The following is a 26,287-nucleotide window of genomic DNA, read 5'->3' on the forward strand; positions in this document are numbered from 1 at the left end:
GGTTAAATTAACTCATTTAGACCGGTTAAGTGTCATTTTTAGATTTCTTTGGCAATTCAAAAATAGCAGATCTACAAGCAGATTTACAAGCTCGTAGCGCGGCACAGCTTGTAAATCTGCTATTTTTGAAAATCTTTGAACATATATACATTTTTAAAGCAAACATTTGTAACTCAAATCTTTGCTTCTGGGGATTCTACAAATGTCTTCTAAATTCTATTCTATATCAGTGGTGCTCAAACTTTTTCATGTCAAGGACCCCCAAAATGATATGTATTTGGCCGTGGACCCCATCTCAAAATATTTTGTTCCAGGGACCCACCATGATGCAAAATAGCAATATATATTCAAATATTACAATTTTTCAAAAATAGCCAAAGAGATCTTAAAATGACAGATGCTTTCCCGGTCTTAATGGATTGACTCACCGAGGACTGCTGAGTTTAGGAAGAATAAAAAGGTTGTGAATAATAGTGGCCAACATCACCCATGTATAACATCTGCAAAATGTGCAAATGAGGCACACCAGTCCGGAGTAGGCTCAGCTCTGGCTGAATTCAACTGTAAACCAGCCGGGGTATGAGATGTTCCAGAGGGCAGGATCTTCATGTCGGTCTCAGACAGGCAAGCAATATACAGTAGTCTCTGTCAGGTGGAAACCTCATATGTACAAAACTGTAACTTTTTAAAATTCAAATTCAAAAGTATTAAAGATAGCATATCGACAAGCTCAAAACACGTCGCTTCGCGTCGTGTTTCGGGCTTGCAGATCTTCTATTTTTGGTACTTTTGTGTGACGCTGTAGTATGATCAAAACTAAAAGTTAAAATATGGATATAAGAGGTTTCTCCCTGACAATATAACAACAATATACCCCTTGCTAAATGTGATCAAAAACAAGCACACAAAAGTTTGACTACTCCAACGCACACCCACCAAGTTGGTCTCTAATTTAGAGCTGCAACTATCCATTATTTTCCCAGCAATTATTCCATTGATACTTTTTTCATTCAATAGAATAGCTGAGAAGCATGTTTTTGACTAAATCAACATAGACGCAAAATATATATATTTCTTTTATCATTTATTGTCTTTTGCCTTTGTATTGTGTATATTCAATTGAGGGTCAACAGTAAGTACTAAAGACTAGTAGAAATAATTACTAATACACACAAAATGAATCCCCCCTATGTTTAATAATGGACAATCCCACCCCCCGTTGCGTGCAAAGTGACAAGCAACTGACAAGTTTCATTTCTCCAGACTCTTGATTATAATGGACAATGACAATAAATAATTGTTTATATAAGCTTATATTTGATAAGAAACACCATATACACTCCTGTAAAGCAAAAAATCATATACTATATCTCAACGAGTCGACACGAAGGAATTCAAATCAATTAATGAAGTGTTGCAGCCCTAAATGTATCAACCAGCAATCACTCTAAAAAAAAACAGTGAAACATTGGTATTCTCTCCATTTATTTCCTTATATTTGGGATGTACCCCTCGAAAGGGGCATAAATATTTTACACAAAAGAGAACAGCGGTTTGCTTATTTACAAGATATAATAAATGACTTACAACTCATAACACGTGACAATCTGTGTTCTGAAGGCTGCTGCAGTAGTAACAGAAGGGAGACGGAGTGAGAGAGAGACAGAGAGAGAGAGAGATGGCTCTTTTCGACTACGAAAGGGTGACCCAGAAGCGTCTATAACCTGAAAACACACGGTGTATGAGCTTGTAGAAAGGCTATTTTAGAAGATTTTTTTTAAGTATAAGTTCTGAGTTCCTAGATCCTCATCTGAAACCAGAGACATTGCGCATTGAAAGCAAATCCAGAACCTGTGAAAAAATGTTTCACGACACAGCATGGTTCACTTATTCTCGTAGTCGAAGATAGCCAAGAGAGAACTACAATCGTTTTACAGTTCTGTTGAGATCACACTGCCCTGACCCCCTACTTTCATCAGGTCAACTCAGGACAGACTAAACTAAAGCTTGATTTGTAATCAGTCGTACGAAGGCGTCAGGTCTGCTCCATGTATTTCCAGCGTGCGATACCGTCGTACGATGAAGTATAAATCAGGCTTAAGACAGAAAATGGGTTTTCATGGTATGACGAGGTCGGCAGAGCACACACGCAGTAGAGCTATGGAAAAAGAAAACGGTTCAGAAAATGCTGATTCATCACGAAGAGTGCGATTTGACGTCAATCTGGACAACGGCCTTATGCTAGCGCGTACACACTCTACTTATGTACTTACACCCGTGGATATACATTTGTCTTTTAGGAAGGTTTCCATTAAACCACTTAAACCCTCTGAGTTAGTTGACCGGAGTCCCCCAGGGCTCCATGCTAGGCCCCCCACCTGCTCTCACTATAAAGTAAAATCCTCAGAGTTCATTTATCCATTTGTAACTGAGGGTACACAGGTTTAACCAAACCCACTGTTCTCTCAGTTACAGATGGACAAGTTAAAAGTGTGGGTTTTTACACAGCGGCTGGATGCAGATTAGTTGGTAATGTCCGGTAGCCAGACGATCAGAGATCTCCGCCTACTGAGAAGTCTGGTGGCATCTATATTCAATGGGCTAAAATTGGGAGGATACAATACGGAAATATTAAAAAATAACAACAGCATTGCGGAACCAACTATACGGCAGTCCTTCATATTGGGACGGTATTCAGGATTGTTTTTCAAAGCTTGAAAGGTTTGTTTGGCGCTGGTTTTCGCCGCTGTTCTAGCCCATACTTTGAATTTAGATTCCCCCAGACCAGCGTTTCCCCAACCTCGGGTCCAGGTACCTCTTGGGAGCGTGAGGCCTTTTCTGTTCGGCGGCAATTCAACATTTTAAACATGTTGCACAAAATCGTTGGCTTGGTTTCATCCACTGTCTACCTGTATGGTCTCAATGTGATATCAGTAAAACTTGTCATACAGAATCTATTATCCTGTAACTTTAACATCTAACTAACTTTGACCAACTCCCACGTGTAACATCAGTACAGTAATAACATAGCATAACAGTAGGCGGTGATCTCCGTCTGGCTACGCGAGACTAATTAGGTAAATGTTGCGACGTCTGCTCATGTGCATATAAGCAGGGGTGCTTTTCAACCTTGGATGCCGTCGTACCCCTTAAACCGTGAGTGAACCATTTCAATGCGTTCCATCAATCAACCATTTACAAAAACTCTGCGACGCCTGCACTGAAAACTTGCTGCTATGCAAGTAAAGCTCAGTGCCAAATATGAACATTGTAGAGTTTTTTAATTATCAAGTTTTATTTATTCAACTCTGGGCACTGTTCTCTACTGTGTATGAAACCGTTCACCTGAGGGTCAGAAACATGCTGTCATGAAATGTCAGCTCTGGCCTGACCGCCTTGAGCAGGGGTTCCCCTCGGGAAGCTCAACTCCAAAATAAGAGCTGTAAAATTCATTAGGCTATCTCCACTGATATCTGCGTAGAATACACTGATTCACATGAACACACCAAAGGGCGCTCCTACTCCTATAGGACTGTATAATACGTGGGTGTGTTTTGTGTGCACCTGGCAGGGCGATGGCATTCGTATGCCGGTGCACTTCATCATCTAATCCTCCGCTTTTATTTCCTGTCAACGGCTACTGTCCGTAACGTCAGCCATCTTGAATCACTGCGACACAGAACATACATACAACAGCTTGAACTCAAGTTAACAACTCGACCACTAGCTTGGGGAAACGTGTTGACGGTAGTTTAGCTGCGCTTTTGTCTCAAGACTGTAAATAAAAAGATTCTCCCAAAGTGTTTCCCAAAGCAGAGACAGAGTTCAATCCCCCCCTTCCCATCTCCCTCTCCCAAAGAGGAGAGGGGTTGTTGTGCGTATTCCACTTAGTGCTAATGCTTGTATGTTTGAGAGAGAGATGTGTGGTGTATGCATGGTGCAAATAGCAAATCCACTGTGACCAGAAGAGGCTATTCTTCCCTCTATTGTAACGCAGAAATACAAAACAGAACCAGTAACACTGCCAGGCTAGCATGAGAGAGTACTGTATGCGTGTGTTTGTGCACGGTGCGTGCACAACTACATAAGTCATGCTACCATGTCACAGGGAGAACGAGATAGCGGAGAACGGATAGGGACGACAAACAGAAACAGTACTATGAGAAATCTCAGCTTTCCGTCTCAGAGTTTGTCGTCTGTTACGGGGAGGCGGGTGGGGGGGAGGGGGGGGGGGGGTGTGTGGGGCGTCCCACAGAGGGTTGGAGGCAGAGGGGTAGGAGGTCACTGTGGGGTCAGAGGGCGTGGCTTAGATGGGAAGCTGGAAGGTGATGTCCACCTGAGCCTCCTTGGCCAGTGACACGATTTCAGACAGCTTTACAACCTGCAGACAGGGAGACAGAGACAAACAGACAGACGTAGACACACACAGAGACAGACAGACGAGAGAGAGAGACAGACAGAAAAATAAAGAGAGAGAGAGAGACAATGTTAAATTCACCTGAAGAGATAGAATGTGAGCAATATACAATTGTCAATAGCGAACTTGAGAGTGAAACGCACAAACATTGTTGGTCCCCAATGTGGCGGAGACTGCCGCTCAACCCCTTTGAACAACAATCGTCGACTTGTCAGGAACTAACAAGGGAATTCCTAGACACCGGATCCCAGACATCACGCCTGGATGCGTTTTTGTACAATACCTCCTGGCTCATTATTTTTGTATAGATTTTTTATGTGGCATGCATACATATAGTCCATACATACAAATCACATTTCTCGCATCACTGACTACATTCGGGGAGAGCAGATGCCGGTCATTTGGGGGGGAGAGAGAGAAAGAAAGACAGAGAGAGAGAGAGAACAGGGGTGGTGAAAGACCAAACATGAAATAACAGTGTTCTCCACAAAGGAAGAGCTGCGGGAAAAGTTCTGCAAATAAAAAGGAAATGAGGGTTCTCCCGAAGTTCAAACAAAGGACGAACTCGAGGAAAGGCCTGTCAGCAAATTAAAGCCGCACCGGGCGCTTCAATAGAGAGCGAGGTGGAACACAAAAGGCGATAGATAGTAAGCTCAAGGATGAGGACAGGAAAAGAACAGAGAAAGGAGGGAAAAAAAACTAAACTTCCAAGCAAGCCACACGCCTAACAACAGCGAGTGCCAGTACGGCTGTGTCCTTTGGTCTGGATTACACAGCAGGGAGGCAGTCGACATACCGTACAGACGGTGAGTACAGTAACAGGCAGCTCATCTCACAAGTCTGGAGGAGAACTGGCTGGCTGACCGACTGACTGAGGGAGTCGAGGGACAGAGGGATTTCCCATGACTCACTGAGCCTCCTCTCCATCTGTCTTTTAGCATATAGTATTTATGACAATGTTTATTATGGTAATAATAATATAAAAAAATAAAGTGCAAAGTTCGGCAAAAAACCCATCCGCTTGAATGGAGCCTAATTGCTTCCGACACCAGCAGCCATTCATATGACCTGTCACTTCCTATATAGCCTCAATTTACAACTCGGAAGCTGGCCCCTTGGTTTATACATAGGCTGTGGTTCAAGGGTTCCATGGATTATGACTGTGGACAGTTACTAGTTAACTCATTCAGTGCCAATGAAATAAAAAAATGATTGCGAACTGTGCCAGCAATTTTTCAATTTTCTTATACCTTTTTCAAGTAGTCACAGAATATTTATCTCCAGTATAATCAATCCCCTGATGGGTGCTAATCACTGAGGGTTGCACTGTGTGGTTTCACAAATGTCAACGAGGTCATTGGACCTTGTTGACATTAATTGTTTGCCTTTTGAAAATAACATAACATTGAAAAATACATAGTAAAAAATGGGTCTATATTCTGATAGTACTCATTGCTATAGAGTGTTTGTTCAGTAATAGGAGTCTCCCATATTTCTCCAGCTCTTTATTAAACAGAAAATGCATTTTCAGTGCTCTCTCCTGATTGGCTTAAATGTTGTCACCTACCTGAAAATGTACTATATTCTCTTTACTTAAGAGCTGGAGAGACCCCTGTGAACGAATAAACGCTCTGTAGCAATGATTACTATCAGAATATAGTTACCTTTACCTTTAACCTTTTCAACAAAAGAAATCCAAAAAATATCACGTACCCTACCTTTAACCACTTATACAACCCTATATACTTTGTTGACCGGAGTCCCGCAGGGCTCTATACTCGGGCACCATCTTTTTTTCCCTCTGCACTAAATATCTTTACCGAAAATAACTGATCTAATAGTACTAAGTAGTTCAGCTATTTTCCATGTGATTTATTGTTAATATTGTTGTTGGTGTCTCCCACTCCCTTCTCTACCCAACCGGTCAAGGGAGATGGCAACCCACAGGGTTCTGCTCGAGGTTTCTTCTTCCCATTAAACCCATTTTGTTTCCCTTGCCACCGTTACCAAGCGCTTGCTCATAAGGGGAATTGTTGGGTCTCCGTAAAGTGTTCTATATACAGGTATAAAGTGTCATGAGTCGACTTGCTGTGATTTGGTAGATGGTATATAAATAAAATTGACTTGATTGACTCTGCTACACATGAAAGTGCCAAGGCAAGGCTGAGCAAAAGGACTGAGACTGTGGCTCCACTTGCAGAGATGGAGGAGCTGGAGGCTGGACAGATCAGCTCCATTCAAATCAGGACGGTGACATTTCAAAAGGACAGGAGAGCAGACAACATTTTATTTAGATTGACAGAATGCCCTCCTGCTGACAATCTTCCTCAAAGCATGCATTATTATGCAAGCATATATCATGTATGCACTCACTCATACACTGCAGCAGACTCATCAATAACCCCACGTATCTTCAAATCGACATTTTAAAATCTTTGCTTTCAGACATACAAACTGACTTCCACTATTCAATTTACAGTCTCTGTCTCACACACTCACACACACACACACACACACACACATCTGTATGCTTGATGGATAAGATTGGGAGTGCAAACCTAACCTGACACTTTATATCACATTCATACACGCTTGGAAGACACATCAATACAGTACAGACCATGGGGACACAACAACAGTGTGTGTGTGTGTGTGTGTGTGTGTGTGTGTGTGTGTGTGTGTGTGTGTGTGTGTGTGTGTGTGTGTGTGTGTGTGTGTGTGTGTGTGTGTGTGTGTGTGTGTGTGTGTGTGTGTGTGTTTGTGTATGCGTGAAGACTGTGACCTTGTGTTCGTCCACACTCGTGTGTGTGTGTGTGCCAGTGTGTGCATCACTGAATTTCTCATGGGATCTATAAAGGTCAATCAATCCATATGTTTCGTTGCTTGTTTTGGGTATCTACAGTATGTGTGTTGTTGCAAGTATATGCTTATGTACTTACTTGCATATCCCCAGATGTGTACATCTGTGCATGTGTACCTCTGCTCTTGTGTCCACCTCTTATCTGCATGCATGTGTACATTTGTTGTATCGGCCCTCTGGGCCATTAGTGTGTCTTTCAATGTGTGTACGTCCTGATTTCACCTTCATTGCTACTGTCTGTGTGTGTGTGTGTGTGTGTGTGTAAGTGTTTTCGCATGAGACAGTCTGACAGCTATGTAGCTGTGATTGAGTGGGTGAGTGAGCGAGCGTGCGTGCGTGCATGTGCGTACCATTTTAGCAGCTTCATCCAGGTCGTCGCAGGCCAGGATCTTCAATGGACTGGCAGCGATTAGTGCTTTGGCGTCGTCCACTCTCGTCCCTACACACACAAACACACACACAGCGCATGAGCACAACAGGACCAAACTGCACGCAACTACAATTGTTTGTGTATTGGTTGTGTGCGAGTCAGAGACTAATCAGATAAAAGGAGTGCGGTTGACCTTCTCCTCAATCTCCCCCAACCCTACTTCAACAATCTTATACATAATACACCACTAACTGGATCTGGGTTCGGTTCAGGAGCCTGCGTTGCACGCAAGCCCCCCTCTCTCTCTACAGTCTCTTTCCTGTCTCTCTCCACTAGGGGTGCATCAGTTCATTGAACTCATTGATTTAATCGATTATTAAAAAATAAAAAAAAGAGTTTAATAAAAATAATCTATTTTCAAAAATAGCTCACAGCACAGCACTTGTGAGCTTGTATATCTAATATGTTTGAATAGCCAAGGCAAAAAAACTAAAATGACACAATGATGCTTTCCTGGTTTTAACGGGTTAATGACTAATTGAGTGGGTTGTCATTCGGTTGAAGTTTCCAAGTCTGTCAACGTGAAGAAAAAACTAAAGGGATGATTCTCTTTCGTCTCATAATTTGTTCTCTTTTTTTCCCAAGAGCCAGACTTTGAAGTGGAGAGAAAACAACAGTCTGTCAGTTCTCCTCTGGTTCCCGTCTGCCGCCTGGAAGACGTTCAGTCAACACTGTCCAAAACCCTGGCAGGTGTGCATCTCTGTGCGTGTGTGCGCGTGCACGCGTGCGTGCATGTGCGTGCACGTAAAGGGTCTGGTGGCCTGTAATGACTGGCAGCTTGGAACGGGGAAGGTTGGAAAAGACAGAGAGGGAGATGACAAGAGAGGGACAGGGTCCAGGGAGGCTATAGACTGATAGACTATACTTTGACAAGAACTGACCTTGTCGGCAAGCGACTGAGTATAAATAAGGGATATAGAGGGATTAACCCATTTAGACCGGGAAAGCATCTTCTGTCATTTTAGATTTCTTTGGCAAGCTATGAGCTTGTAGATCTGCAAATTTGGGGGGAAAGATCGTGAAAATTTGTGTTTTAACCATTTAAGACCTGAAGCCGATTCTACATGTCTCCTAAAGCTCAACAGTATTCTTAAAAACGTATGTTTCTATATCAGTGGTGCTCAATCTTTTTCATGTCAAGGACCCCCAAAATTATATGTATTCGGCCGCGGACCCTCATCAAAATCATTTGTTCCGGGGACCCCCAGAAGCAACGATTTGAGTTAAAAATGTTCGCTTTAGAAATGTATATATTTAGAGATTTGCACACATTTTCACGATTTTTCAAAAATAGCAGATCTACAAGCTCATAGCGCGGCACTCGGTGCCGCGCTATGAGCTTGTATATCTGCTATTTTTGAATAGCCCAAAGTGTAAAATAATGCTTTTTAGCTCAAATCAAAAAATGACACAGTTCCAGGTCTTAATGGGTTAAAGCAAACATTTTTAACTCCGATCTGTGCTTCTGGGGGTCCCTGGAACAACATATTTTGAGATGGGGGTCCGCGGCCAAATACATATAATTTCGGGGGTCCTTGACATGGAAAAGTTGAAGCACCACTGATATAGCAACATACCGTTAGGATTTAGAAAACATTTTTAGATATGCATGTGGCCGCGGACCCCCATCTCAAAATGTTTTGTTCCAAGGGACCCCCAGAAGCAAAGATTTGAGTTAAAAATTTTCTATTCAAAGATTTGCACAAATATTCACTATTTTTCAAAAATGGCAGATGAGCTTGTATATCTGCCATTTTTGAATAGCCAAAGAAGTCTCGCGTCTCTCCTACCTTGTAACCTCACTACGATGGGTATTTTCAGTTGCAGGTCGGTGACGGCCATGATGATGCCCTGGGCGATGACATCGCACCTCATGATGCCTCCGAAGATGTTCACCATAATAGCTTGCACCTGCAAAACACAAATTGTTTCACATAATGATTAGGTGTTTCAGCTTCATTTGAACAATTCAGTGGAGAGAGCAGAAGGAGAGGATGGGTGGCTGTTCCTGAGCTGGATTCATTACCTGGAATTCGGGCCGTGAAAACACTAGCAGAAGTTAACCCATTCAATCCGGGAACGCATCTCTGTCCTTTTAGATTTCTTTGGCTATTCAAAAATATATAGCAGATATATACAAGCTCGGTGCCACACTATGAGCTTGTAGATCTGCTATTCTTTTTAAATCTAGAACATTTGTGCAAATCTTTGAATATATATATTTTTTAAGCGAACCATATATATAAATGAATATAAATATATATATTCAAAGATTTATTCAAGATTTTTCAGAAATAACATCTATAAGCGCATAGCACGGCACTCGGTTTCGCCAATTATTTGTGGACCCACTTGCAGCATCCTCCTGGCCCACAGGTCGCTGCACTATGGGAAATCTTGACCCATGAATTAAGTGTAAATCTTGACCTATGAATTAACCCATTAAGACCGGGAAAGCATCTGTAATTCTAGATTTTAACCACTTTACCCATACTTTGGCTATTAGAAAATAGCAGATACAAGCTCATATCGCGGCACTCGGCCGCTATTTTTTGAAAAATCATGAACATTTGTGCAAATCTTTGAATATATATATTTTTTTTTAAAGCTAACATTTGTAACTCAAATCTTTGCTTCTGGGGGATTCTACAAATGTAATGTAATCTAAATCCTATCAGTTTTTAGAAAAGAACGTATGTTGCTATAATCAGTGGATCTCAAACTTTTAGCCAAAGTATATAATAATGGTTGAAGTGGTTACACAGATGCGTTCCCGGTTTGAAATGGGTTTAGTGCTTAAAAGCTCATCTTTGTGATCTGCTCTGCGGTGAGTCGTAGAAACTCAACGTGAAAATCTTCTAGATTAGATTTTTTACAGTCGACTAAATCGATTAGTCTGATTAACCACCGTGTCTTGTACTTCGTCGTACAGCGTTGTCGCTCAAAAAAATGGCACACAATGTGAACTTGTAGATTCGCTATTTTCGCTTTTTGGTTTTTACGAAACCAGGTTGATTTTTATAAAGAATTTACCCATTTTATTTCATTAGATTATTTTCCTTATAATCGATTACATTGATTAGTTCAATTAACTGTACTAGCACTCCTAAATGAAACAATTGAACAGTACTGTAAAGTTCCGACCAAAACACAGGAAGTATAAAAGAATAATTCAAGCAACACAGACTGTTCTGAATCCCCAGGCCAGTCAACCAATCAAAGCTGTGAGACATTAATGACGCTACAAAGTACAAGCCAAGTGGCTCCCAAGCCTGTGAGATGTTCCAAATGACGTCCAGGAGCCAAGAATCTGGCTCACAGGGGTCGTGTTACACTTCAATGTCACAACGCTGCCAGGACGAAGCTCTAGCAGCGTTTTCATTCTGTCGATGCACCGTAATTAACCAATGAAATGAAAAGTGAGAGAAAGTATACATGGTCTCTGTCGGGTGGAAACCTCATATGTCCAAAACAGTTACTTTTCAGGATTCAAATTCAAAAATAGCAAAAGTAGCAGATCCACAAGCTTGAAACACGGCGCGAAGGGACACGTTTCGAGCTTGTGGATCTGCTCCTTTTGATGCTTTTGTGTGATGCTGTAATATGATTAAGTAGGGCATTATTTAATTTACGACAAAACACAAAAAGTTAGAACATGGAGATGAGAGATTTCTGCCCAACAGCAAGCAACGATATCCTATGCTATGACAGCCATTTACTTTTTAACTATTCTAACTTGGCACCATTTAATTCAACTCTCAGCGGTCTATATTGGCCCCCTAATTAACACCAAATATCTTCACCGAAAAACACTGAGCCCTCGCAGACCTGAACCAACGTTGCCTGCATGTTCAGGCTGTGACACACCAAGCCCAAATCAGTTGATTGAGATATCTGCCAGAATGTCTGGTTGTGTACACAGCCATCACAGCGAGGCGTCTGCATAGGTGTCATTTTATTCTCCGTCACACAACAGTGTCATGCAAAAGTTGAGAAAATGGCAGATCTACAAGCTCACGACGAGTCACTATATTTGAAACTTTTGGGAAATTTTTTGTCTATATCAACAGGCTCAAAATATGTATTGATTATAAATCGAGTAATTGTTAACGTTAACACATTGAGTGCCAGTCGTGTATATCTACGCGAACCTATTTAAAGCCGCCACGTGCCAGTCGCGTAGATCTACGCCAACTGGTCTTCAAAAAAAGGTTCACATTGCATTGTAGGCCTCGTTCGATACGACACATTTCATTGTAGCACCACCGGAAACGGAATTATCCGGGATCCGGTTTTTCCGATCCCATCCACTTCCATTCTAAAGCCGACACCAATCCGCCATTTTCTCGGTTGTAGTTTTTCTCGTCGCTGATCGCTGTTTAACACAAACCGTTGCAACTACAAGATGGCGGATCGCATTTTCATGCGGTCTTCACTGGTCGACTCGGGACGGATCGCTTGTGTGTTTACAAAGAGTGCGCGATTTCAGCGGATTTAACTTTGTCTGTGGCGACGTGAAGAAAACATAAAAACAACAATAAAACGCTGGCACTGGCGAGTACATTATGAGATTAAACTCTGGCCTGGAATGTGTTAATAATAATTTCATGAGCGATTAAATCGATTACTAGTTGGTTTAACTGTTGCACCGCTGGTGAATACGGACACCGAGATTGGGCCGGCGACGTCCAGTCGTTCTTACCTTCTTGTCAGAGGTAATGAGCTTGAAGGCTTCCGTCACCTGGTGGGCTGTGGCTCCGCCCCCTACGTCCAGGAAGTTGGCTGGCGTGCCGCCATGCAGCTTAATGATGTCCATGGTAGCCATGGCCAGACCGGCTCCGTTTACTACAAAGTACACATGATTCAGTTAGAGCAGGGGGTCTTGAACGTTTTTCGGGCCAAGCCAAGGACCCCTTACTTTGCATTAGATTCGAAGACCTAGTATTAGAGCCCTTGGGGAACCCGGTCAATTAACCCATTAAGACCTGAGGCCGCTTCTAAATCTTTTTAAAATCCTAACAGTTTTTCGGAAAAAAAATGTAAAAAAATAATTTTCACGATTTTTCAAAAATAGCAGATCTACAAGCTCGTAGCGCGGCACTCGGTGCCGCGCTATGAGCTTGTATATCTGCTATTTTTGAATAGCCTAAAGAAACACAGATGCGTTCCAGGTATTAATGGGTTAAGTACTATAGGGTTTACGTGGTTAACAGTTGAGCATCAAGCTTGAATGAAAATAAAATGGTACTTCATGGTGTACTCTAGCAATCTCTAAAAGGTTGGCAACCACGTAGTAAAGTGCTTTGTTTGTGGCTTTTTTTACGCTTGGGAAATTATTGCCTAAAACCCCAAATGACACAAAGAGTCAGAGTAATCATTCGGCTTTGTGGAACGCATGCACTCAAAAAACAAGGTCAAATCAAAGTAACACTTCAGGAAGTGTGAGAGGAATTATTTCAATGACATACCATCCATGTATCAAAAAGTTGCTCAAAGGGATATTTCACTTTCAAATAAAATAAACATTAAAAAAATATATAAAATATTTATGAAAAAGGTAATGGAAAAATCACGGCCCCCCCTCACGCATTAGAAGGACATTCTAATGCACGAGGGGCCAAGATTTTTCCATTACTTTTTCCATACATTTTTTAATATATTGTTTTAATGTTTACTTTATTTGAAAGTGAAATATCCCTTTAAGACAAAGAACATTTTTGTTTTAAACTTGGTTTTGAGTCATCAAGTCTCTTGCAACACCTGAATCAAATCTTAGCGACAAGTGCGTTGGTGGAGTAGACAGACACGTATAATTTAATTCATCAATCATTATAGAGCAAGCGCAGACAGTGTGCTGGTGACATTGATTCGTTAAATTATACAAATTCTTGTTTGTATTAAATCTGACATAAATGCTATTTTACCAGCTCTCGGTGTATGCAAACGTGCATTAAAAATGTTCTTGTTTTTTTTCCCTCAGCATTTATTTCCTTTCAGAGCAGCTGTCAGTCACTGCTCAGCATGTGTACTGACCCAGGCAGCCGATGGTGCCGTCCAGTCCGATGTAGTTGAGGTCGGCTTTGGCAGCCTGTCGGTCGCGGGGGTCCTCCTGAGTCCAGTCCTGCATATCAAACACTTTCTTCTGGCGGTACTCGGCGTTGGAGTCAAAGTTGATCTTGGCGTCCATGCACATCACTGTCAGGGAGAACAAAACAAACTGAAACCAAATTACCTGACACACAAACTAATGTTGGTAAAACATTGCTGTTCAGGACACACAATTTGATATAATAATCCTACTATAAACGTGCAAAAGCTCTGTCCATGTGTCCGTCTGTAGTAATAATAAATCATCATCATTATAATAATCATAATTCATAGTTAAATATACTGAGAATATTCAATATAGGAAAAGCACACATTATTATAAATATCTCATGCAGCTGATCTATAGTAACAGCTACATTTAACATGTTATGGACCAGTCAAGCTTCGACTCCCTGGTCAGATGTCAAAAATGTCACCCACTTCTGAGAATAAACACAGAACCAGGCCAATTCTGACACTTCCTACATGTCACTCAGGAGTAACGACTTAGTAAAGATTTCAGTTTTATGGTGCAATTAGCACTTCTAACACCTCAGGCGCCAGAGTCTTGTGGCCCCGAGTCTTCAAGGGAGTGCTTCTCATTGCTCATTAAACTGAGCCATTAAGTGGAGAAGCATGACAGAAGAAACCTTTACTTCTGCCATGCTTACTATATGGTTTTACAGCACCTATCCACGCTCGCACAGACGTCTCAGACGAATGTTGGTCATCAGGCAGCGAAAATGAAATTGTATTTTAAAAATGTACATCAGACACTGCTGTAAGCAGTATTCCTAGATATTCTTACACAAAAAGTTCAACTTCCAATTGGCAGCAGATATTATTTTCTAATGGCATAGGCTAGTTATTCTAGACTGGCAAATTACTACTTTTCTGTCTGTCTGTCCACCCACACAGAGCTATACATTTAATTACCTGTCATTCAACCATTTACTGTATATCTACAGATAAAATGCAATGTAATCCTATTTCAATTTAATTAAGCGAACTGTTTTTATAGTTTCAAGTGTATGCAACTGTATTAAAATGAATAGACCAAACTGGCATTCTTTCTTGTGTGTGTGTGTGTGCGTGTGCGTGTGCGTGTGCGTGCGTACCGATGCCGGAGGAGTCCTCTGCCATGGGGTTGATTTCTACCATGGATGCATCATACTTGATGAAGACATTGTACAGTTTGATCATGTTCTCTGCTGCCTCATTGATCAGTGCTGGAGGGAAGCCCATCTCCGTTGCAACCTGCAAATCAAAACGGTAAGGATCACTCCAAACTCCCAGTAATGGTTCAAATCAAATCAACAGCGCTCATATGAATAGATTCTGACTGTGAAACAAAAACAACATAATCATTCCAATAACCAGTTCATGTTTAGAGTCTGATTTTGATTATAATGTTTAAAACATTTGATTGGGTGTTAGATAAGTGTCTCCATTTAAAAAATATATATGGCAATCGTATTATAACACTTAAACAATGCATCTGGTTCGTCCAATGTGATTGTGATGTCCATGTCAAACAGACATAACAAAACATTACATAGTGCCATGATGCAAACCCCATTTTGGGACCAACACAGCAGTGCGTCTCTGCAGCAGACCGGGAGAACGTGACATACTTAGATTCAATTCAACAAATGCCTCTCAAAAATACATACTCAGTCTAACGGCTTGGTTTCAGATAAGGTTCTCAGAATCAAATTTGGGCCTTCCTCAGGCGGTGGTACTAACCTACAGTACTGGGAACCCAGAAATCAGAACTTATACTTTCACTTTTTTCTAAAATAGTGAACATAGCAGTTGTGAGCTTGTAAATCTGCTATTCTCGCTTTTTCATGAGTATTTATTTTATTTTCTATGGCGTACATCCCCCTTCAGGGGTAGTTCTGGTTATAGTGGAAACAAACAAAAAAACTATCAAAGAACTTCACAGGTTCTGGGAAGTTTCAGGTTATGTTATGGAAGGCTTACCCTTTGTAGTAGGAAAAAAAAGTAAAAGTCTAGGAATAAGGTTCCATTAAATTCCTCGAAGCAGAGATGGGAGCAGAGATAACACCATTTGAACAAGTGCAGAATTCTGGTGCTCAATTTAAGCTAAAGTCAGGTATGTTCTTACTGACCACTTCCAAGGTGCTTATGTATCATTCTAAACAAATCACTTGGGTTGAAAATATTTGCTGGTATGCCACCAGCCACAAAAAGAAATGTCCTGTCCTATAATAAATAATACTGTATGTACGTTTATCATCTCTGTCACACAGATCTAAAAGTGCTTAACGCATTGTGTGCATGTAGATATAAGGCTATTTTGAAAATGTGTGGGCAACAATGTCATACGACAAAGTATAAAATAGGGCATTCATTTATTAAAAAAAGATTAAAAGAAACATGGAGTCAAGGTTTCTGTCCAACAGCAATGATAAATAATATGTATAAGACATATGACATTAATGACAACAAAAATTATAATTGACAAGACCTTACTAAACTAATTTAAATGACAGAGATGATAATAATTCAATGTCATGGCTTTTCTCGAAGCTGTTGTCGACCATGTATTGACATGAGCCATCAAATCAACAAGTTTTCCAGTTTTTAAGCACTTTTAAATCAATGGGGTAGTTGTTGAACCGACTGCTATGGTTCCAAAAGACAGAAAGGACAGAAAATCAATACGACTCCTTCTGTCATACGAACCCCAAGAACGGACCACTTCGGGTCCGTCAAATATATTCCAAAAACAAATGAGTGAGAGAGAAAGAGATGTGAAGGAGCTGGTGAAGTTTGGCCTTTGACAGGCACTGTGTCATGTTAAAAGTGAATAGTGACTGGTAGGTAAACTGCTGCAGCCTGTAGCGCTGCAACATGTTGCGTTAGCTTGTAGATCGGCAAGTGACACTGTCCTACGACAGAGGATTAATGAAAATGTTATACTGTCGTATTGACAGTGTCGCATGGAAGTAGAGAGAATAGCCGATCTACAAGCTTTTGAAAATGTTAAACTGTAATGACATGCCCAAAAGAGGGACACCAAGTTGAAAGTGGTTAAGTGTGTCTGTGGGTTAAAAAAAATGTAACCAACGAAAAGTTCGTTTAACAAGAGCTTGTGACAACAAGGTTTCTGCCCGACAGCGACAAAATCTGTTTGTGTGGTTCTCCAATCAAATGTCCCTTTACCTTGACAGCCTGTTCCATCTTGATGCCCTCCACGATGTCGATGGGCTCCTTGACGATGGCGTCTGGATTCTCCGCTGCCACGTCTTCGATGTTCACCCCGCCCTGAGAGCTACCGATCAACACAGGACCCTGTACGGGAGGCAGGGTGGCAAATTACTTCAAATAGCTGGGGGGGGGGGCACAGTTTTTTTTTTCCCTCCCACTTTCTGCTTGTGTTTTCTTTTGTGTCATTCTTTTACATACATTTTGTATCTTTGCATGTTTTGAAGGAACATTGAATGAAATTGTGATGAAGAGCTGGTTTACTGTCCGTTTAGCGGTTAGGAGCTAAAATACAATCCATGTGTCCTGTCAGGGTAAGACACTATAGAGGTTTTCACATATGTAGTGCGTTTGCTTCATTCCGATTCAGGGACAAATACAATGTTGCCCCTTGGATTGGTTTGTGTTCACGCGCATTTAACAGTGGCCCAAACTGCTCTTTACTTCATTGGGAAACAAATGTTTTGCTCTGGATAGCAACATGGAGAATCGCCAGAAGTTGTTTATCACCGGTCATTATTTGTGCCATCTTGCTAGTAAAAAAAATTCAGGCAGAATGCAGAATTTGAATGAACACAATGCGTTTCTTCACATTATGTGAAGAAAACATGATGCATTCCAACAGCTGAACAGAGGAAATATGGTATTGCATAGTGCAGACACACAACAACATGCAAACCTTATGCCTGTTAAAACCAAGAACTGTCAGGCAAATAGCTTGAAAATCCATACAGGTCCCAGTGGATCGCTTTGTCACCTGCAGCGAACCGCACCAGGGTGTGAACAGAATCTGTCCGAGACCACCTTCTCAAAAGGGTCTTGTGCGGTTGCTTTGTTTCACACCTGAGTTCGATTGTCGTTTTCACACCTGCCCATTCAAGTCGTTATCAAGGGGGTCAACGCACTCGACTTGACTAAACAAGGCAGGTGTGAAAATGCCCTAAAACGTCTGAAAAAAATGTGAGGAACCACATAAAACTGAAAGGAAAACATCTGAAGAAAGGGGATGCTGAAACAGAAACAAATTCCATCATAATATGCTGTACTATTACACCACCTAGTGGCTTCCTTCAGCATCTACACAGTCCATATTCCCCATTTCTATTTGTGTGCGTGCATGAGTGAGTGAGTGAGTGAGTGCGTACCTGGAAGTTTCTCTCCATGGTAATAGCGAAGTAGTACTCCCTACGTGGGTACCTGCGCTCGCAGACGAACACCTGATTACAGATACGTCCTGCCTCCCCTGTCTGCTTGGTGTACAGCTTCCGGCCGATCATCTGAGACGAGATGTCACGGGCCTCCTCTGGCCTGGTGGGTTGAGAAAGGAGAATATAGGGGGGCGAGTTGAGCAGTGAATGATGGAGGAAGAGAAAGGTGAAGACAGAAGAGAGTAGGAGGATACAATAGGTGTGCTTTATGAAGTACAGATAAAGGATGATCAGACAATGAAAGATGGCTGCCTACGTTTGTAAAAGGCTGAGGAATAAACTGTATTATGCGATCGGTGAACCCCTGCATCGTGCAATGTTTTTTTGATAGCCAGACGGCTTACAAAAAATATTGCACAATGCAGGGGTTCATGGATTATCTCTTACTTCGATTTCATGGGGATTGGATATTGACAACATTAGCATGCATTTCATGTGAGGGCAGGTGTTTCTTGACCCGGACGGGGATACCTACGAGTAGACAATCTTCACGCCTCCCTTCAGGCCGCCCTCGAAGGTTCCCTTACCCCTGCCACCGGCCAACACCTGTGCTTTCACCACCAGATCACCATCTGACACACACACACACACACACACAAAGTAGTAAATCTTGGCTGTGACTGTAGGTAACCATTCAGCCACTTAAGCCGTATATACTTCATCGTACTATACTTAATCTACGACAAAAGATTTTTTACCTTACTAGTATTTCCAATTTTCATACTACTTTTGCTTGTGGTACTACAAGAATATTTTGATGCCTATACTTTTACACTTGTGTACTCAAGTACATTTTGAATACCAAACTTTTACTTGTAACACAGTATTTCTACACTGCAGTATTGATATTTTTACTTGAGTAAAATAATACTTCTTCCACCACTGCTTGCATGCAATGACTGCAGCACTAAGTTGTTTTCTACCCTGATGAGTTATTGTTCAATTTCATGTTCCAGCCTGCCCATTAGCAGAAGGAATTCCTTAAAGGTGCACAAACACTCTGGGCAGCTTCATTTAGCTAGCTTCACCCTGACTGCTGAGCTCGGAGCACTGCCAAAAGGTCCTGTGGCCATTTTATTGTTTGTGAGCTCCTTGAATTTTTTTTCCTTTACTTTTTTGTGGTGACAACTTTCATAGTTCTCAATGCGGCCTTAATGTGTCATTACATTGAGATTTGGCCAAATCTCCTAAAATATAATTTTGTCTTTGGGTCCTCACTTCGAATTTCACTTAGGGCTGGGAGATATGAATTCAAATCAATATCACGATTATTTCAAACTTTTGCCATCGCTTGTAGATTGGCTATTTTCACTATTTGTGTACGCCACCATTGTACAACAAAGTATAACACTGTTGAGTTGAGTGGTTAACCAAACTAATCGCTTCAGTAGACTATAAAAAAAAATCTATCAGAATTTTTCGGTGACGAATCATTGATATATAAGGGGGGGAAAAACCTCTCGATTATTTGATTAACCGGTTATTGGTTCTAAATGTTGGTTTTCGCTTTTCAGTTAAATGATCAGCTCTGTAAAATTGGTATCCCAGTCTGAAAATGCAGTACAGTACACTAGCATTTTGTCCACTGTCTCATGGCCAGCACATTTTAAATGCTTCACCAACCAGAGAGTAAGATATTCAAAAGTCCTTGAAAATAACAGCCAATTACATTCTTGTTTGGGATTCTACACAGATATGGGCCAATGTTTAGGATGCTTTGTGCAGAAACGTGAAGATTGTAGTGGTAAATAATGTGATTGTGTTTTCTGCCAATACAAGAACCCTATAAGAATGCTGTTCTCATTTAAACTGTCAACAGATGTATATTATCTGCACACCAGTGTCAACTGATACCACTGAACCACACAGTTATGTTTAGACTGTGTGCTATACTGAACAGCTCTGGAACTATTTAAAAAGAATCACACATAGATGTCATGCTATGTCAGAAGTAAAGACTTGCAGAAAAGATTATGTATAATGTTAAAGGGAAATCAATGAAATTCGACAGGATATGGGGGCAACATTATCAATAATATAAGAAATATTGAGGGGAAGCTATCCCAATAGAAACAAATAAACAAAATGAAATATATACACCTTTTACATTTGTTATATGGTATCGATCGCAAAATCTAGGTCCAAGGGCTATAAACTGTAGGAAATGTCGAAGAATAATGTATAAATAAATATGTATGAATTGGTGAAGATGCTGACCATCCACATGCAAAATACTTGAATGTATATATAACTAAGTATTTGTTATTATTATTATTTCTGTAGCTGTTTTCTGTTATGTATCATTATAAAAGCTTTTTCATTTTTTATGGAAAATAACTGAGGGTATGATGATTTGAGAGAACAAAAGACAAAAGAGAGAAGAATAATGAACTTGTATTTGTGCTGGGGGCATGGGGGGGGCGTAAGGCATGGGGCAATGAAATGTTTAAAAAAAAAAGAAGTGAAGACTTCACATCATGCAAGTCCTTCTCTTGTTGCTCAAATAAACCATCCAAACCACAGGGTGCAACTAGGCCTACACCCTAGCTTTGTGTAGGAGATCAAATGGAGTAAGAGCATAAAATCAAGAGCATAAAATGAATGACGATTCTTAGATGGGATTTAAAGAAGTGAAAGTGAAAGACATTCCACTGGAAGAAAATGGTGTCTCTTGAATAAAACAACATAAGACGAGCTTAAAAAAGTACAATCACTGCACAGTCCTCCATACCCGAAAAAGTTATGCTTCTGAGATGGTTTCTCTTCCTGGTGTTTAATTAAATACTTACTTGACTAATGTCCCTCCCCCCAAAAAACTGTGGTGAAAGAAGTTCTAAAACTTTGACTTAAATAAAAGTCTCAATACCACAGTGTAAAAAAATACTTATAAGTAAAAGTAATCCATTCAGAACCTTAATTAAGTCCAAGTACAAACATATTAGCATCAAAATATACTTTAAGTAGCAAAAGTCAAAGTAGTCATTATGCAGAATGCCCATTTCAAAATGACATATATCATGTTATTGGACTATTGCAGGTGGTACACCTGTATGGTACTTTGGCAAATGCACTTAGATTTTTTTTCAGTGGTTTATAATAACAATTTGAATTAGCTTTTTTTATTTACCGTTAGCTCGGAACCACATTCAGTTATAGTTCAAATGTTTACTGACTATCTCCACTGACGTGTAGCTTACTTATCGTCTTGGCAATCGCGTAGGCCTCCTCCGGAGAACTGGCCACCTGGCCGGCGGGCACAGCGATGCCAGCCTCTTTGAGCAGGCCCAGACTCATGTATTCATGCAGGGAGAGGTTCCTCTGCTGCTGCTGGAGGTGGGGGGGCTGCGGTTGGTTGCCATGACCACCGAACAGGCCTGGAGAGCCACCTAGCACCTGCAGTGGGAGATGTATCGAGTCCGGAGTTGAGTTTGGTTACTTTGGGCGTAAGCACCTAACATTCCTTTTGCTCTATCAGACAGAGCGGCTGGTGTATTATCAACAAAAAAAAAAGGCTTTAACCCATTAAGACCGGGAACGCATCTGTGTCACTTTAGATTTCTTTGACCATTCACAAATAGATATACAAGCTCAAAACAGATATACAAGCTCATAGTGTGGCACCAAGTGCCGCGCTATGAGCTTGTAGAGCTGCTATTTTATTTTTTTTATGTGAAAATGTGTGCAAATCTTTGAATATATATATTTTTATTTGTAACTCAAATCTTTGTTTCTGAGGATTCTACAAATGTCTTCTAAATCAAACAGTTTATTGAAAAAAACGTATGTTGCTATAAAATATCAGTGGTGCTCAAACTTTCTCATGTCAAGGACCCCCAAAATGATATGTATTTGGCCGCCAACCCCCATATCAAAATATGTTGTTCCAGGGACCCCCAGAAGCAAACATTTGAGTTACAAATGTTCCCTTTAAAAAAATATATATATATATTCAAATATTTGCACAAAAATAGCAGATCTACAATCTCATAGTCGCGCAATGAGCTTGTATATCTGGGGGTTTTTTTAAAGCCAAAGTATAAAATATGGATAAAGTGCTTACACAGATCCGGTCTTAATGGGTTAACCACTCATAAGCTGGCATCCCTGATTTAAAAATGTTCTAAAAGAGTGAAAATAGCCCATCTACAAGCTCGCAATGTGACGTGTTGTGAGCTTATAGATCGGCTATTTATCACCGCACAACACGATCAAACAACAGAGTTAGCTGGTTAGCAGCCATGGTGCTTGCCTGCAGTGCTAGCTAGAGAAACTAAGAAGGCACGGCCAACATTTACAAGCATTTGGCTGGTGGTCATTTTCGCAGCCTGTTAGGCTAGTTTTACGACATTCATAAATGTCATCACTGTCCAGGAGCACACAAACCCTTTTAAGTGTACGTTTGCATAATAGTCAGTCATGTTTTATACCTGAACACAAAACACCGGCATAAGGCCACAGTATAGATTTAAGGGTAATACTTTACTTAAAGGTCGGGTCTTTAATGCATTATAATCACATTTATAATGCATTATAAAGCGCTTATAAGGCAACATAACACTCGTTATAAATGTTTATAATCATGTATGACAACTTATAACAACGTTTATAACATTTTTTAAGTGCTGGTCATAATGCATTATAAGCTCAGTGGAACAGCACATTATAACTACCATAATTTTGTCAGTCATAAAGTGTCTGTTATAAGTTATGCATAATTATATACACTTATTATAACGAGTATTATGAAGCATTATAATTCATTATGGTGAATTTTAATGCATCATAAATGTGATTATAATAGACCTCACCTGACCTTTAAGTAAAGTGTTACCTGGTGGTTATAATGGGCTGTTCCACTGAGTCTATAATGCATTATGATCAGCACTTATAAATGATGTTATTATAAGTTGCAATACTTCAATTTATTTATTTTTATATATTTTTACTTTTGATATTGACTCTGCATATTCTTGTCTATTTCTCTGAATCTTGAAATAAACAAAACAGTGAAAAAAATAATAAGTTGCAATACTTCATAAAACTTGTTCCAAGTTGTTATGCATAATTCTAAACATGTATAACAAGTGTTATAATGCCTTGGCGTATAAGTTCATTATAATGCATTATGAATGAGGTTATAGTAGCGCATTATAGACCCAACCTTAATATAAAGTCTTACCTAGCCGCTAGTATTACTGAGCTCTCTAAAAGGATTTGCCAAGCAACTTTCAAACAGATTGATATTGATAATAAGGACAGATGTGATGGTACATAGATCAATTAAATTCCAGCAAGTGTCAAGTCACACGTTAACAAAACAAGAGATTAACACATTTAGACCTGGAAACACCAATACCTTTCAATCCGGGAACCCCTTTTGGTGTAGTTGTTGCTGTATACAGTATATAGCAACAATATGTTTTGTAATTTATTTGAATACAAATGTTTCGTTTTTCAGAAAATAATGTCCAGGATTTAGAAGGAGTTTTTTAAGAATCGGCCTCAGGTCTAAATGGGTTAAGACTAGACTTCTTAACTGCAAATAGATAAGTGTCCATATGCTTATGCCTTATGCTGTCAAGCAGTGGAATAGTTTATCAGATCCAATTAGGAGTTTACCAATCAACCAATTCAAACTATTAACAAAAGGCATTCTTCTTTGGCTTGCCTCCTACGGAGTTCTTGTGTGTGTGCGTGCGTGCGTTTGTTAATCTCGCAAACCACTGGACAGATCAGTCACACATTTCTTGTGCACACTGCCAGTAGCCCAACTTTAATAACTTTTATTCTCCACATGTTATATATATATATATATATTTTTTTTAATATATTTAATTTCATAATGGATGTCAATGGGGCTCAGACAGGGTTGAAATCTTGACCAAATGTGGTCACCATACACCATAGATATGTCACAGACTGACCAGTGGCAACATGAGGTCAGAGATCTTCCGACTTCAGAGATCATGTGGCAAAGTCCACATGAAGTCATGCCATTATTAGACCCTGTCTCGTTAAAGAATATTTGAAGTAAACAGATTTTCTAAAATGTTCAGTGAAAATAGGCGATCAACCAAGCTCACATTAGTCACGATGCGGCACATTGTGAGATTGGCTATTTTTTTGTGTAAATTAAATGTTTGTTTCATAGACATTTAAATGTTTTGGGAAATAGACACAGCTGTGCTGTGTGTATTGTACCAATGTGTGGATGTGTTTTATGTACTCGTTGTAAACTGTATTTATGCTTCTGTATTGAATGTTCAATGTTTATTTTATGCTATGGACTCTTTTGCAGAGAAGTCCAATAGGGATAAAGAAGATCCAAATAAAAAAATAAAAACTCTACTCGTCCCTATAAGCTGACACTGTCACTTGCCTTAAAGAACAGATCTACAAGCCAACAACGCGTCGCACCATGTTGCATTGTTGGCTTGTAAAACTGTGTAAATCTGTTCTTTAATCCAGTAGTTCTCAAACCTTTTCATGTCAAGGACCCCCAAATAGATACATATCAGCCCACGGACCCCCATTTCAAAAGATATGCCAGGGACCCCCAAAAGAGACACTTTTGAAGGCTATAGCAGTGATTCTGAACCATTTTAATTTCAAGGAACCCAATTTGATATGCATTAGGCTATGGACCCCCATTTGATGGCATTTCCATCTCTAGGTGCACTCTGAGAGTGTACATGTCCATTTGGTTCCATATGACTGGAGACTCACTGGAACCCCCTCAATGACCCCTGGGGGGTCCCCAGACCCCACTTTGATCAAACGACAGCTGCTGGAGGTCACTGAGGATAGTGAGGAACAGTTAGCCCTGATTCGAGCAGATCCATTCGGTCCCAAACGTGACAGACACATAGGGGACCCCACGAGCTCCCCATGGGACCCCCCATGCGATCAAACGATGACTCAACAGCTTTCGTCTCAGGTGTATTTGCCATATAAACCCTGTGACAAGCAGCCATCGTTGCTAATACGGTTAGCTCCAGTGTTGCCAGGTTAGTGAGAGAAACAAGCAACCGTGGTCTATGAAAACAAGCCCAAATGAAGCAACACTTAAAACCTATATGCAGTGGCTATTTGAAAATAGCGTGGTGAACTTGTAGATCTGCAATAAAAAAAAAACAATCTTGAAGACAGTGTAAAAAAATATGGAATATTTTTCAAACAACTTGTATGAGGGGTCCCTGGCATAAAATGTTTTCAGAAGGGGGTCTGTGGACAAATACATATTAATTTGGGGTCCTTGACTTGAAAATGTTTGAGAACCACTGGTTGAGAACCACAACATTAAGGAAACAAGCCCAAATAAGCAACTACACTTTAAAAGGATCCCCTGCCATGGCTAAAAGCACCTTAAATATGTTATTTATTTTGGACATAGTTCATCTTTCACTCAATAGGGACAACTCCCGTCGCAAGTTGATGGTGTCATTTGTCCATGTGTGGTCCAGCAGCCAATGGAATATGGAATGCATGTGTAACTAAAAAAACAACTAAAAACTTCCTAGGTTAAGCATCAAAGCAATATTTGAAGTACTTTTGAGTATATAGAGGGCAATTGTGTATTAAGGCATAAGGCTTATTAGCCAGGGATTCTTTTAAGAAACAAGCCCAAAAAAATCCCAATATTTACAAGCAACTTAACAGAAAAACAAGCCCAAGGTCGCTTATAATCAGCGGACATGGCAACACTGGTTAGCTCGGTTAGCTTTAGCTCAAATAAACAGCGATTCAATGGGGGACGAGCTAATGTCAGATTTGACCCTGTCACTTTTCAGTGAGTCCATGGCCGTCAGAAGTCGCACGGCGGCCTATAAACAACACGTCTGCCCGGAGCCTCGGTGCTTTGCTCCCGCCTGGCCCCCCTCACTCACCTTGGAAGCAGAGCTAATGGTGCCTCTGGCCCCTGGGCTTCTCAAACTAGCCGTCAAACGGCCGCAAAACAGGGACGTCGCCATGTCTGTCTCTCTCTCTCCCTCCTCTCAAAATACACACGATGCATGCGCCTGCGCACTGTGCACCTGCACGACGATGAACTA

General features: G+C 40.6%; 1 protein-coding gene across 1 annotated transcript; it reads right to left on the bottom strand.

Annotated features, from left to right (window-relative positions):
* Nucleotides 1–1,468: 1,468 nt before the first annotated feature.
* Nucleotides 1,469–26,253, bottom strand: LOC308073719 (succinate--CoA ligase [ADP-forming] subunit beta, mitochondrial). Its single transcript, XM_080412802.1, has 11 exons — nucleotides 26,123–26,253; nucleotides 21,434–21,629; nucleotides 18,712–18,808; nucleotides 18,174–18,336; nucleotides 16,987–17,115; nucleotides 14,913–15,051; nucleotides 13,741–13,902; nucleotides 12,410–12,552; nucleotides 9,498–9,618; nucleotides 7,628–7,716; nucleotides 1,469–4,381 (listed from the first exon to the last, which is right to left on the bottom strand). The coding sequence occupies exons 1-11, from the start codon at nucleotides 26,204–26,206 to the stop codon at nucleotides 4,307–4,309; spliced, it is 1,398 nt and encodes a 465-aa protein (XP_080268928.1). The 5' UTR covers nucleotides 26,207–26,253; the 3' UTR covers nucleotides 1,469–4,306.
* Between the last annotated feature and the right edge of the window lie 34 nt (nucleotides 26,254–26,287).

This window comes from Gymnoscopelus braueri, assembly GCF_963280865.1.
Source record: "Gymnoscopelus braueri genome assembly, chromosome: 18".
In the NCBI taxonomy this organism is placed as follows: Eukaryota; Metazoa; Chordata; class Actinopteri; order Myctophiformes; family Myctophidae; genus Gymnoscopelus; species Gymnoscopelus braueri.

What these genes read in the sequence shown, in the direction of transcription:
- LOC308073719 (XM_080412802.1), bottom strand. Translation starts at nt 26,206, where the DNA reads ATGGCGACGTCCCTGTTTTGCGGCCGTTTGACGGCTAGTTTGAGAAGC. An exon ending in CGCGATTGCCAAGACGATAA is followed by an intron (nt 18,809 to 21,433) that starts GTAAGCTACACG and finishes TGTGTGTGTCAG; the next exon opens with ATGGTGATCTGGTGGTGAAA. An exon ending in CGGCACCATCGGCTGCCTGG is followed by an intron (nt 12,553 to 13,740) that starts GTCAGTACACAT and finishes TGTACTTTGTAG; the next exon opens with TAAACGGAGCCGGTCTGGCC.